The 14,970-nt window shown below is 41.3% G+C and overlaps 1 protein-coding gene across 3 annotated transcripts in view; it reads right to left on the bottom strand.

The window, feature by feature from the left end:
- The window catches only part of LOC311165470 (protein unc-13 homolog B-like), a gene marked incomplete at its 5' end in the record, with an annotated part of 207,766 nt that overhangs the window by 18,048 nt on the left and 174,748 nt on the right, over positions 1-14,970 (bottom strand). For all 3 annotated transcript variants that reach the window (XM_084225440.1, XM_084225439.1, XM_084225441.1), the window contains 3 exons: positions 4,099-4,222; positions 6,138-6,290; positions 9,357-9,445. In XM_084225440.1, coding sequence (XP_084081566.1) covers positions 4,099-4,222; positions 6,138-6,290; positions 9,357-9,445 — 366 coding nt within the window. The remainder of the gene's footprint in view (positions 1-4,098; positions 4,223-6,137; positions 6,291-9,356; positions 9,446-14,970) is intronic.

Here is a 14,970-nt window from a genome sequence, read left to right as displayed (position 1 = left end):
CTTATAAACTCCTCAGAGAAGTTATTTATGATGGAAAACATACCACAATGCTTTACAGACAGCACTTATTCCAGTTGTGCCAGAGAGTGAGAACAACTGAACTTAAATTATCAGGTAGCTTTGAGAAAAGCTGCCCACAATGGAATTGATTAAAATGTCAAGGATAGAATATGAGGACAAATTAAATCCTCATCATGAATCATGCCTAGCTCTGCGGCAAACACAGCTGGAAAGAGGATGGGCCTCCACGCTGGTTTTCCTCGCTCTTCCATGATGTTAGTTGCACTTTCCTAAACTCTGTAGAAACAAGAAACACACCTATAGTCCACAACACAGAGATTTTAAATTCCTTGTTAAGGGTCTGATGCTTTTCTGTCCCTTCAGTGAAAGCATGCAGAGAAAGATCATCAGCTGACTTAAGTTTTTGCTGGAATTGCTGGAAGCCAACAGAATGGCACTGATTTATACTCCAGGTGACTCAAACCCTCAAAGCTTAACTGTCCTACTGCTCAGCTGACAAAATTAAGAAACAAAAGCCTAATGCAAGTTTCTTGGATTTCAGTCCTCTTTTGGAAACTGTATTATATGTGATGCTTATTTTTCTGAAACATAACACCGAAAATGAAGTTTTATCTTATATTGTACATTTATTTCCCATATTTTTGTAATTCCTATGCTCAACAACAATGAGATCTGAGAATTTAACAGCATTTAAGTTCGTTTTAAAAACTCTATTGTATCTGGCAATGTCTGTTAGCACACATTAAGATAAAACTATTTTTTAGTTGTTGTGGTGTATTAAGCCACAAAAATTGACAAAATAAGCTTAAAAGTGGGGATGAAAAGAGGAAAATAATTACCTGTCAGTACAGAGAACTAGGCACATATGCAGTTCACAGACCATAATTTTATTCAAGGCTAAGAAAGCTGTTTCTCCTCACAGAGGCAGCCTTCAACTTTTCTGCTCCAAGCTAGCACAAGGGAGAGGATTCATTTAAAATAACAGAAGTTCAGAGAGGTTTCAGAAAACCTCTTAAAGCCACACTGCTCCGGCACAGAGCTCTGGAGTGGCTCAGGCAGATGAGCCTGAAAAATAGGCAGTCTGGAAGTCAAATGCAAATTCTGTCCTCAGCTTAAAGAAAATTTAGCTCTTATCCTGGAAGATGTTCTCATTTAGCAACGAGAAGTCTGACAAGTAGAAAAAAGCACAGCAGGAGCAAGCACAAACGGAACCTCACGTGAATGGCTGCAGGGTACTGTGTGAAATAAATAAAGGAGAGGCTCCAGAGGAATCACCTGGGTGTAAACTAAGCACTTCTTCTCTCACCTGACTAGTCACTGATGGTATGGTATAGTTTCATTGTAAGCAGCTGAGAAAGAAATGTATAACTATTCTGTTAATATCACCGAGCGTTGTGCACTGAACCCCAAAATATGGATTCCCAGAGTGTATATCCACTCAACCAAGACAGAAGGCGTTTAATTACATGCTGGATCTTAAAATTACTGAGGTGTGAATTACTTGGTGAGTTACTGGGATCATATTGCTGCTAATCTCACAAGGCACAGGCAGAGAATGCTCAGAGAAGTCACCCATCTGAAAGTCATGAAGGAGCTGCAGATCAGGTTGTCAGAGTGGGAGGCTGTAAAATTGCCCTGTCCTCACTGGATCCCTCGCAGTGCTAACCCTTTCTCACCTGAGCCCCACACCACAGAATCTTCCAGAATCTAATTTAAGTGAAATTGTTAAGTCTGGAGAGAGGTATTTAAGCACTGTGCAGTGGCAGGGTCACGCAAGTGACAGGCGAGGCAAACTGCAGGGTGACAGGAACCTTCTACCTGAGTATGCTTTCCATGACCTCCACGAAAAAGACTTCTGTACCTCAAGCAGTTTTGCAGAAAGAAGATAAAATATTTCATAAAAGACATTCTATCTATTTCTATCATGAATATCTCCTACTTCTTAAGGGCTGCATATGAGTTTTAGGATGGAAATCCCCATCAGTGGTCTTTCAAACACAGACAGGCGCCACTAGGGCTTTCTGTTGCTAAGGTCTGGGAGGAAAGTGTGTTACAGTGCCCGAGGCTATTTGTGTCTGATGTGCTTGCAAAAGAAAAAAAGAAAGAAAAAAAAAAGAATAAAAAAGGAAAAGAAAAAAAAAGGCAAGCCAAATTAGATAAGAGCAACTTGGCAAAGAAGTAGAATAACAAAGAGAGGTACTGCTTCTGCCCATGCTGGCAGCCCCAGATTTTGCCTTGCCTTGCCCTGCTAGACTTCACTGAATGATGAAAATCTGCTGGTGACAGAATAAATGGCTATGCCCCAGAGAACAGTAGAAGCAGCTCTTCATCCTTGTAGCTCATCCAGCCTCACCACTAGTTTTCTGCTCAAGGACTGCAGACAAGGCCATTTTAATCACTGCATTGTTCATAACTGTCCTTCTGGAAGAGCAACTCATTTCCGGATTAGACTACTTCAGCCTCCTTGCTACCATACAACTAGTTAGACACCAAGAAATCCAGCTATGAGCGTTTTGTGTTATCTCAGACAAGAGAATATATGCTTCAATTTGCTTCTCCATTTGAAACTGAAATGATGGCAACAAGAAACTATGAAAAAACCTTTACATGGCTTATGGCAATATCCTGCAGGTTGGAAGAATTGGCTGATCACAGTTATTGCCTCCTTCATGATACAAGTACTAAATCACTCTCCTACTCTGCCTTTGAATTCCAAAACTAGCAAGTATAAAGCTCAAACAGCTCCTCCCTAGTTCTCTCTGAGGCCCTTGATCTCACTGATTCCATTCCAAATGGGTCATGTTAATGCTGCTCCTACATGATGATTTTAGCACCTGCCCCCAAAGACTCCTTTTTAAAGCAATTCAACCAAGACAAAGAAATTTCACCATCCTAAATTTATTTTCTTTTTCTTCTTTACAAATCATAAAGGTAAGCAGAAATGATTACTCCAAATCTGAGCTCAGAGAAAGCAGTCTTTAGCAAATTATACCTCATGCTAATTTCATGGTTGTAGGTATAACAGTGCACTTCATCCCAACAGTTTTATTTAAAGTCATCATCATCATGGCCAGAGACAGGGGCCTTCCCTCTCAGAGCAAGAAACACCTATAGTAAGAGGTAGGTTTGCATTACTTCCCTGGACACTGCAACCCAAGAATCCCAGCCCAGATATGTGAGGGAGCTGCTGAATAGTGAAACCCACTATTGTTCCACCCACCACTGGGAGAAAAGTAAGGCTGCATAACTGAGCTACAGACTGCAAGTTCACTCTAACAGCAAGATGAAAAGAAGTTCTGGATCGTCTGTAAATAATGAGGTTACACCCCAAACTTCACACTGCCTCCAACTGAGTGTCATCCCCCAGAGCAGCTAGGCATGCATGACTGACATTTAATCAGTTTCTCTGGTTTCTCGGAACTGGGGAACTGGGGAAGAGTTAATCTTCCATTGTTAAAAGCATCACTACATTCACAACACGCATTCATCCAACATGTCCACACAGCTGAACAATTATACAAAAGACTGCCTTTGAAGAAAACTATGTGGACTCCCTTCCAACTCCCCACCATCACAGAGAAATCCTATCAGCCAATGCTGGTGTTAAAACCTTCTGTGGGGGGTAAAACGGGGGATGGCTGATTAAAAATCAAGCTCAAATGAACCACATCTACATAGAGAGACACTCTGGCTAATCGATGATAGGGCAAATGTGGCTGCAGGTCATGACCTAAGGCCATGAAGCTTAACTGTTTCATAATTCACATACACAGACAGCTCTCCTTAGAGGATTGCAAAACACTAATCAGTGCAAACTGATACACTGGACAGAAATTCCTTTTGGCTCATGGACTTTGAATTGTGGTTTTTTTCTAGAGCATGCTCTGTATCTTGAAACCCTACCATAAATAGAGATGCTCCCTTTCTTTACCAACTTACAGACATGTTTTTCCATCCTCAGGCAGGCTACATGCAGACAAATTTACCTGGATGGATGACTCACTAGGTCAGGGGGATGAGTTACACAGGCAATGGCAACACTTTCTGGTATGAGTCAGGAAGGATAAAAAGCTTTACCGTATGGTCTGTAAGAGGAGGCAGAACAATCAGCTTCTCCATGGTGTTCATTACCACCCTCCAGAGCTCTTTCAGCACCCGTTTCAACACTGTCTTTTCACACACAGTTGCAAACAGTGTCAGGCTGCAGGGAGAGAGCAAGCACTGAGTAAGTTCAAAGAGCACAATACCCAATGAAAAGGGAGCTGCATATGGTAGATTCTGGGCCCTACCAAAGCAGTTTCTCATAACAATTGCTTTAAGGATAAAAAAATCTTCCCTTTTCTAAAGCATAGAATCTGTGCTCACTGTTGGAGTTCTAGCACTAAAAACACTAAAACCACAAAATGGATGATTGACATTTCTGATCTCAATAATTTCCATTTATTGACTTGGGGATTACAGAAGGTGTCCCTTGGTGATAGGTGGAATAATACATATAGTAATAACTGGCATACTACATATGATCCAAATAAGAGCAGGTACCACTGAACATGATCCTTTTAAGAAGACATACTTGGTTTAGAGAGTATACAGAAAAAATTATAAATATAGAATAACAGGTTTAAGCTTCAAGGGGTTACTATGATGATTTTCAATGAATACCTAAATTAACACTTCCCAGAGTGTTGTGCAGAAATTCCTGCATAGCTTCTGAAAGCTGCTGAAGTTAGCTAAATCTTTCACCTCTAAAAGCACCCCAAAATATTTCTTGGACGCCTCCATATTTTGTCATGACTGCATTCACCAACCACCTGCCATGTGTTTATCTGCTCTAACACAGGGAGCTTTATTTCCCTAAGTTTTCTTCCTTTATTATTGTACAGGCTATAAAAAAGGCCAAGGTGCTACAATCTTCTTTGAACCATTTGCTGAACCTCAGCATTTACTGACCACATTGGGAACAGGAACTTTGTGACCAGTACAACTAAGACAGCTGACTCTTCTCCATTGTGTCTTCTCTCAACTTCTCTTCTTCCCACAGATGGTTAGACAGTAAATGAACAAAACAAACAGGGACGGGACTGATATGGGTGGGATGCAGGAGGCACTAAAAAATACTCTGCTTCTGTAAAGGAGGGAAGAAAATAACCCAAGCATGGATTATCATAATCAAAGTTACTTGCTCCACAGCTGGATGCTGTATGCAAGCAGATGCACAGCTGATGCAATCCACATTCCCAATGGTACAAAGGGACTCATGAAGGAAAGCAGGGAAAATGATCAGATGAGAAGGCATCTAGATGTAATGACTGCTGCAGAGAGTCACTTAGAACACAAGTGACCCAAAAGAAAGATGGGATAATCAACACTAAGAGCAACCAAACCCCCTATGTTTTAAACTTGTAAAGCTTCCTATCTCTTGCAGCATTTATAATGAAAATTGCTGGTTGTCCCTTACTAAATGAAGAAATTATGTGCATCAGCATTAAGTTTTACTTGTACAAAGACAGAAAATTGTTTCTCTTTGCAGTTCAAGACTTGTCTTGAACATTTAACTGTCCTTGTCCAGCTGACTCATGCTGCATGGTATTAATGCAACAGCTAATTAAAGCAATAGATCAACCATGTTCATGTGCTATCATTCAGAAGCTTATTTGCTAGTCAGAACAGCAGTAGGTACGACTAGAACACGTTTGACAGGACTGTGATACTGAGCAGAATACGTATCAAGTACATAAGCACTGTTCGCAATATGCTTGCTAACTGGCTACAGTAAAATCTCTATATAGAGAGAAAATTTAGCTAGAAAATTTAGAATTTCAGTCTTTTTCACTACTTGATCAGCAGTGTGTTTTGCTGATTGCTATAATTGCCAGAGGTAGAAAGAAGAACTGGAGTGTAATTTGGGTCATAGCTGAATTGAATGAAGGCTGAAGAGCCCATCCATGCCCTGTGAGAAGCAGATATGGGAAGAAAAGCTATTAATTCTTCTTGAAAATATGGAGACTGGAAATCTCAGTAACAATCCAAGAACATGGAGCTTTTTTCCCCTCTGCCTCATTCTTGTTCCAATCCAATGAACAGTATGTGTAGCATACATTTGAACACTCCCTTACTTTCCATCCAGGAAGTCCATCAGTGGCCTCAGGACATTATCTGCATCTTGTGCAACTGTGTTTCTGGCATTAGCAGCAGAATTTGCAGTCCCTTTCACTTGACAGAGGATATCAGACATTTGCTTGACACACTCATCAATCCGTGTCTGAAAGCTGCACAGATAAGAGAGAGGCAAAAACAATACTATTAGTGGCAGAAATACAAGGTAAAAAATTTCAAGTTCACTCAATTTCACACTTTTCTTTAACAAGACTTGCTGCTCTTTTCCTTACTGTATTTGTTACCAAGGGGCATGCTCTCCAGTTCCTTATGCCCACCACCCCCACACAGATGACCACCTCTAAACATGAGACACAAGCACATTTGAGAGGAGTTTGTTCATTCATCTTGCAGCAAGAAATGATCCTTTCCTGACTTCAAGAAACGCTGTTATCCCTAGTACAAAGCACCCTGCTGTACCCTTTGATTTCTCCACCACAGAGAGTGGATATCACATGGAGCAATGACACAATGCATGCCCTGCTCTGAGCACCCAGGAGTCCATCAGCAGAAATCCAGTTATGACCCATCATAGCTTAAGTCTTTAAAATAATAGAGAGAGCCTGAAGGCAGGCACCAGCTTAAACCAGTCCACTGCCATACAGCCCATGCCAAGTGTCAAACTGGGATGTGGGACTCAGCTGTGCAAAGTGCAGTCTCCCTGCAACGAAGTGGCACACAAGGTATTAAAGCACAATTACTTTTCCACCTCTTCCTGCTAAGAGGAGATTCAAAATTAAATAAGGCAGCGATTAAAAATTATGAATAGATCAGCAGAGCTGACAACTAATCAATTCAGCAAATAAAGGAAAATGCTTTGACATTTAAAAGAACAGTTACTAACAACAGGCACTGCAAGTGACATTTAACTATCCATTAATGGCACAGAGGTTTGAAACCAGGAAGAGAAGCCAGTGTAAGGAGCTAGGGTAAAGAGGAGGTACAAAAGTTTGGAATCCAGCTTTACATCTGCATAAATGACCTGAACTTCAACATGCAAGCCACCAGGACACCTGTGGGTTGGATGTGAGTGTCCCATGGCTCTCACGTTCCTTCTCCACCTGGTCACCTTTCCTGCTCTGCCACCTCTAGCCTCATGGTCCTTCTTGCTCAATTCTAGCCTGCTTCTCACTGGAAAAATTCCAGAGCTGTCTCCCACCTGCCCTATTTCTAGCAGAAAGAGTCCTGCAGCACGCAGTCGTGGCTGCAATGTCAGCTTAACCAGAGACCTAAGCCACATCAGATAAAAGAGCCTAAAAAATTTCCTGTGCCATTAACAGTTCTTCTTCTGTCACAGGCCAGTCCCACCCCACAGCTCTCCCACTGCTTCAATCTATTGCAGGACCTTACTTCAAGATACTTTAAATCCCCCAGGTCAAGGATGGAAAATAATAATGCCCTCATGGATAAAATGTAATATGAGTCAAAATGGTTGCCAATTTTATGAAAAATAATAGATCAGTTACTGTGGCAACAGGTTCACCTGAGAGTGAAGCTTGTGTAGATGTACAGCTAAAAGGAGCCCTTGGTAGCAGCAAGCTAAAAAAACAACTTCACCTATGCTGTCAGATGGGGCCTGCTGCTCCCTAATTCCTCCAGGAATTCCTTCCTTCACTCCTACAGCCTCCAAGAACAAAACAGGAGCTAGCCTTCCATGAAGGATAAACCCTTCCAAGACTTATCTCCTCTCAAAGTAGAAAATGCTTCGTGTCCACACAAAATCCTCTCTCAGCACAAGGGCTGAGGCTCTCTGGACATGTGCTGCCCTCTCATCAAATACAGTTAATCTCACACAGATGAAAAAGAATTAAGATCTGCAGTGTCAGGTGTGCACAGAGGTGAAAGAACAACTGTTTACAGACTCTGCACAGAATATTGTGGGTATCTACCTCATCTTCTAAGTTTATATCCTTTAGGAGATCATGCTTATATAGTGAACTGCAGCTCTGCTTTTCACTCTCTAAGACTGTTAAAGAATAAATTAAGCACCTGAGACATCTGACTCGCTGGATCTCTCTCATCTCTCTCAAAAACACCCCAATATGTACACTGATACTGGATAATCTCTTTAAATCACATTATCATATGTCAAGATTGTCCCCAAATTGTTTTGTAGCAATGACACCATGGAGACAATATTCAGATTAAAAACATTCACCTCCCTAATCATTATTTCTCAGTCACTCTTTGCCTAATTATGAACTTTACTGATTCCATTCAGTTACAGTTTGAGTCTTTCCATCTCCTGCTGTAGCATCCATTACTGGCCATGGGAACTGTTTACTTACCTCCCTGCTTAGCTTTGTGTGGTGAAATTCAAACAGTCTTTGACAAATCCCACTATGATTTTTTTAGCCATAAGAATTGCAAACCTTTCAACCCCAGGAGGCCAAGTTGGTACAATTTTCTCTGCCTAGCCCATGTTCAAGCTACACTACAGTTCATGCCTGCATTAATCCTGTCAAGCAGCACAACATGAAATGAATGGGGTTTGTAATGGGAAGTGGTTGTTTTCAAAGATCAGTCAGGAGTTCTGTATTTTTGATTTCACTTAACTGACATGCTCTGTAGTTCACTACAGAAGTCTCATAATGTTGAGCACATTTTAATCCTCAGGTAAATGAAAACATGATTTGCAATAAAACTTAATTGCCATCAATTACTCTGGCAATACTTTAAGCAGCTCCCTTAAACACTAGATAACATTTGCAGAAGCTTTAGAACAGGTCAATCTCAGATTCTAAACCTGTTTCCTTCTTATTCCAGTATTCATTTAACAATCAGTAATCAGTCAGCTGTTTCATACATTTAGAGCAGAATGCTTAAACAAGAATGCTGCTTCATAAATGCTTAGCTGGAAACTGCTTTTTGAGCAGTAAAGGAGCAGGAAATTCTGTTACTGACAAGAACGACTTACTGGGAAAAAAAAATCACTCTGTGTAATTCAAATACATTTCACAGTTGAGAAATCTCCATGCTACATTTCCAAGCAGAGAAATACATGAAGAGAAAGACTTCAAGAATGTTTCTCACTTGTATACATATTAAAGGCCATAAATTTAGGACAAAAAGAAAAATATAATGCAGTTCACAGGAGTTTCTTTTCTTTTGTAACTTGACTAAATGAGATTAGACAAAAGAAAGGAATGCTTCAAAGACAAGGACCTTGTAGTACTGACCTGTTACCAAACACAGCACTGAGCTCATCCAAAACATTGTTCAGCTTCACCTGGAGCTCTTTGAGATGGTCACTTGCTTCTGCATCCAACTGTGGATGAAAAAAAAAGCATTTAAGTTTGAACCCAGAGGGCAGTCCACTGTCCTCTGCAATGCTTCTCTTCACTGTTGAGGCTACACTTAATGAGCAGGTGAACTATCCCCACTGGACTCTGCCAGGTAGGATGCTCTCCTCCACTGACTGCTGCTGCTACAGAAGCTGTGAAACAGTCAGCAGATATTTGCCTAAAAAGCAGCAAGTAATTTCCCCAGGCTCCTATAACCCTTCAATATCCTTCCTGATGTTTGTGAAGTTGAGGAAGAAAGGGAATGTGAACTCCCTGCAGCCAAGAGTGTATCTAGGCTGAGAATCCATCAAGTACTGTGCTTTACCCTGGGCTCACAGGTCATGTCACCCCTCTGAGCCTAGAAGGACACAGGGCTTTTCAGACTGGTTGTTACTACTCATGCATTTCTCCATGTATGATCTTGAAAGAAGCTATTTCACCTTCCTTCCTGCTGCCAAGTATTTTAACTGAAGATTGACTCAGTCACTGCTTGCAGAAGGTTGGACACCAGCTGTTTTGAAAATCTGGCCACAGTATCATGGCAGGAGCTATTGTGCACTTCTGTTGATCGTTTTTGGAAAGTAAAATCTCAGCTACTGGTATTGAGCAAACATAGCTTACCCTCACATGGAACCACACAGCTTTTTGTATACAAATATTCAGAGGAAAACAAAAAACAAGTTCCCCAAGCACTACATGAATGCTGTTGACACCTTGGCAGGTTCTATAAGGAAGTGCTTCCTCCATTCTTATCAGTGCAAAGCCACCTGTTTTTAAATTGAACATGATTTACAGAGTCTTGTATTCCAGCTACCATCACTCCTCCAGCCTCAAACGAGCCACTTCTGAGCAACATACCTGTGTGTACACATAGCAACACAGGATGAATGCTTTGGCATCATTTGCTCATAAAGAGTAACTTGTAAAACAGATTTCCCTGTGTATGCAGGCAGGCAAGACATTTGTAAAACAAAAAAGCTTCTTCTAAGGCAGAGCATCTCTTTAGGAATGTAATGAGCCAGGTACCAGTACCATGGTTAAAAATCAGTTTAGACTTTTATGGTATATCCATCTACACAGGATTTGAACACAACAGGAGTTACCACCTCTAAAATCAGTGCTGAAGCCCTCTTCATATTGCTTCAGCATCCATCAGAGAAAGCCAAGCCTTAAGGGATTTGGAATCTGATCTGCTCATTTTCCTGTTGTAAGCTGGCATGGAAAATTGACTCTATTATGCATTTGAACCTGTGCTAATGAAACTTCTGGATCAGAATTTTAAAAGTAATTAAAGTAAGAACCAACAATCAAGCAAATGATGATTACTTAGGCCTTGTAACTTTAGGCATTGCTGCTTCTGATTATTTTTCCCTTATTAAAGTAAATTTCTTTTCCTATCATCTTTGTAATGCTCTTGCTCTGTGACGGCAGAAGGAAGCTAATGTCATGACAATCAGCATTCATTCTAGTCAAGCTTGTAGGTAACAAAATAAAAACAGCATTTGATGGTGGTGGTTTCTCTTGCCCCTACATTAATCCTTCCCTCCTACTGCGTAAAGGCACAATGAGTCACAAGCTGCCTGATTTGCTCTACTATTAATGGCACTGAATTGCCCTCTGATTTCAGCCATTTCTGACAGATTTGAGGTAGGACCAGTTCATGATTCATCAAAACATTTCAATTAACTGCTCTTCCAGTCAGGAAAAAGGAAAAAAACCCCAGAATTTGGCACAAGACAATTATTCTTCACTATTTACTTCTACTTCTTTATAAGCTATCAGATGCAGAGCCTAGAGGTCAGGATCAACAACATATTGCCCTGGTTCATGAACCGCACAACTGATGATTTATTTTACTGTTTTACTGTGAGGTGGCCTGGAGAGCTCCCTGGCTACCTCTAAGCTTTCCCCTCACTGTTGTATTTCACTGAAAACTGATCTTCCTCATAGCAAGTGCATTTTTGTCCCAGTATTGCAAGAAGAGACAGCTGACACAATGCTTTGCCAAGGGGATGAGCTCTATTATCTGTGATAAAGAACTCTCACTCCTCCAGAGCATGAGGTTACACACAGCTCTCTGGGTACAACTGGCAAGACAGCTGCCCACATCTAACTTTTAGGTGCCCAGCCTCATCCTCAGGAAGCCAAACCCTGTTAGTAAGCATTCTGGTTCAGCACCCACCAAGTCCCCTGTCATGCTAGAAAAGCTGTTGTTTTCTGAGCAACTGCTACAAGGGAACAAGGACTCCACAAAACACATTACTGATGGTTAATGCTTAGGCACTGGCCTGCTTTGGCTCAAAAGCAAAGTCTGGGGAATTATCTGAGTGTGATATAAGTTCATCAGGAAGGTGCTGGTAGGTGTGTACTGCTGTTTCCCACAAATAAATCATGTCAGTTACTGAGTACTGCAGTATGTGGGTATTAACTGCAAACTTGGCCAATGTGGTGAAGCACTGATAAGAACGCTTAAATGAACCCACAATGGTGTTGCTGTTGCTGCTCAGTCAATGAATTTTAAGCATATCAGCTATCACTGATAGCAGGAAATGCTACTTGGACTGCATGATAAATCTGGCTGGTATAGCAGAAAACAGGATTAGGCAGCTGGGTCACTGCCACATGTCACATCCACACCATTTCTCTCAGAAGGCTTATGATCTCCATTCTGTGGGTATATGAGAGATAATTCAGAGGAAGAATGAAAAGTTCTCTGTGCAAAACATGAGCCAGTAGCCACACTGAAGTGGCTTCTGATCTCCGAGCAAATGTTTCAATTCCAGTGGAAATAATGGCTGGTATAGCTACAGTTCTGTGTCTGAGGCTAAATGTGTGATGCTGAAAACTGAGGTGCAAAGAGGGAAAAGCTAATCCCCTCTTTAAACTTCAGGGGAGAAATCAAGCCTCTGTTAATTTTCTGAAAATATTTGGGACTTGGCTTTTGAGAGAATCTGGGCCTCAAAGTCTCATCTGAACCCATTTAGAGCTGGAACCTCAAGTTCTCTGCTCATCTGAATGGTGGCATTTATACCGAAGTGCTATCAACTTGAATTTGGGATGATCTTCTCATCCTTTCCTCATGCATGAAAAAGAACCCCTGAGCCTAAGAATTTGCAATGATGGGCTTCCAAAGTTTCCAGGAGATAGAATTAGTTCTTTGGTTTCTACACACACTGGTGAAGTGAGAGTGGCCAGAACTGGAAGGCTTCTCTGTAAGTGGTGTAGGTGGAGAGACATGACTCTTGCCTCCTAGAAAGCGAAAGATGTTAATCAATTCCTATCTATAAAAGGCAGAGACTTTATGAAATCATCAGGTCTGATCTGGTATATCAGCAGCTGAAGAATTATGCCCTGCTAACATATTTTAGCTTTAGCAAGTTATGGAGTTCATCTGCCTCCAGTTTGAAGCTGCTGATTTTTGGTCTGCCTCCCTCCACCAGCCCCTGGGAGCTTAGCAGATCCAACCCCCCCTTTAAGGACGTGAACTGAATTTTCAAGCATCTCCCCACTCTCCTACAGGATTCAAGAGTAAGAAACATGAAGCACTGAATCCAAACAATAGCTGCCAACTTCTCAAACACTAGGGCAGCCTTAGCTATGGCATGTGGGATGCTAAAGAGGAGCAAACACTAGATATCACAAATCCTTTGAGCATATCTCTATGTAAGTCTTAGCTGTTTCTAAGCTGTCCTGCAATTTGTTATTCAGGTGGCGAACTTAGGATTTAAAATGTGGGCTTACCCTGGCAAAGCATTAAGACGAGAGTTTCCTGAAGCTTTAATTGTGAAGATTAGTTTGAAACCAAAGGCATGAAAATTGTATGATGACAATATGCTGCTGCTCAGCAGCTAAGTCCTTGGGTTCCCTAAGCAGTGCTTGTCTCTGATACTCACCTCACATGCTTCACTTGGGGAAAAAAGGTGTAGAAATGTTTTAAACTAGTCTTTCACACTACATCTGGACTCCAGTAGTGTGCAATGCAGTACAGCACTTTTTAATTTCACTGCCATGAGTTCATTACTCATGAAAAGCTAAGCAAAATTATGGACTGCAGGCTGAAGTCTGCTGGAAAACCACAGAGGTGGGTAGAAAATGCAAGTCATGTTAGGTTTTATTAGGTAAAGTATGAATAATTAAATAAATGGGGCCAAGTTTAGGCAAACACTACCACTGAATGTGTGTAACCCATCCCAGCAGAGACCTAAATTATAATCTCTGCTCTGCTGCAGTACTGGAGATGGTTCAGAGAAATAAAAGGTTTCAAAAGACATCCAGGACTCACCCCCCAGTTTCACACTGTTCATTACGCTCTTAATACTATCTGCCACTTCATAAACACTGCCTTTCCAAAACATGCCTTTGGGATGTCTGAGAATGCTCCTGAGTCATGATGAAACAGATTTGATCCCATGAGATCAATACAGCTCAGAAGGGAAAGAAAAGCATTAATCCTAATTCCTAAAATTTATTTAAGGTACTTTTCTCTGTGTATGCATATGTGTTTATGTCTATATATATTTGCCTTGATCCAAGGGAATCCCTCCAAACAGAGTTCTCTAAAGCTCTGCTGCTGTCCTTACTGTTTCTGAGTAGTAATGTTCACAAACCACATGATGTTCACATTAAACTCAGAGATGCTGGGCAATTTTTTCCCTGTTTTGAGTACTACAGTTCAGAAAAGAATAAGAATATTGAGGGAAACGGTACCATAACTCAATGGGGGCAATGGGTGGAGGAGAGAGTAAAGAAAGGCCTATATCCAGGGCCCAATCTCAATAAATTGGGCAAGCACTTCTGTTCCATGTTATGCCACTACACTGCAGGGTGACCACAGGTAAGCCCTGACCCTTCATTTCCGTCACTGCAAAAGGGAGTAGGTGACCTGAATTTCCCCAAGGGTGTGTTCTGGACCCACTGGCAAAGAACACCTCATAGCAGCAGTATTTCAGAGCTTTCCAGAACTGTGCAGTGGTACAGCTACAGCTGCAGATCGAGATGGATTTGGGAATCAGAAGCAGATGAAGCCACAGGCACACAGTAACTGAAGCCAGTCCGAAGGTCTGGCTGCACACATGGCACAAGTAACATACCTGCCACAGGAACAGCAGAATATTTTGTACCTGGCTCTCAAGAACACATTTGAGAACACAAGAAGTTGAATAGCTGAACACCAGGGCATAACACTATGGTAGTTTCTTACTCTCCCAATGAAGTTTTTTTGGATAGAGCAGTCAGGATAATGCTTACTTTTGTGCAAGCTACAGTGTCATGGATAGATGACCATAGAACAAATCTACTACAGAAATTAAGAACTGTCCTTCCTGAAGGAGGATAGAACCCACAGATGCATTTCCAGTAAGTTCTGTTGTCAAAAGTGTTGTCTCACCTATTGTTACCCAATTGTCAGGTTCAATCTGCAGCCAAGAGACTATGCAAACTAGGACAAGACCTTCTTTACTCTAGCAAAACAGAGAACCTGGCACTTTTTGAGTCAAGAAGCGATGCACTA

This window comes from Fringilla coelebs, assembly GCF_963513975.1.
Source record: "Fringilla coelebs genome assembly, chromosome: Z".
Classification (NCBI taxonomy): Eukaryota; Metazoa; Chordata; class Aves; order Passeriformes; family Fringillidae; genus Fringilla; species Fringilla coelebs.
This window is presented reverse-complemented; position numbering and strand designations above follow the sequence as displayed.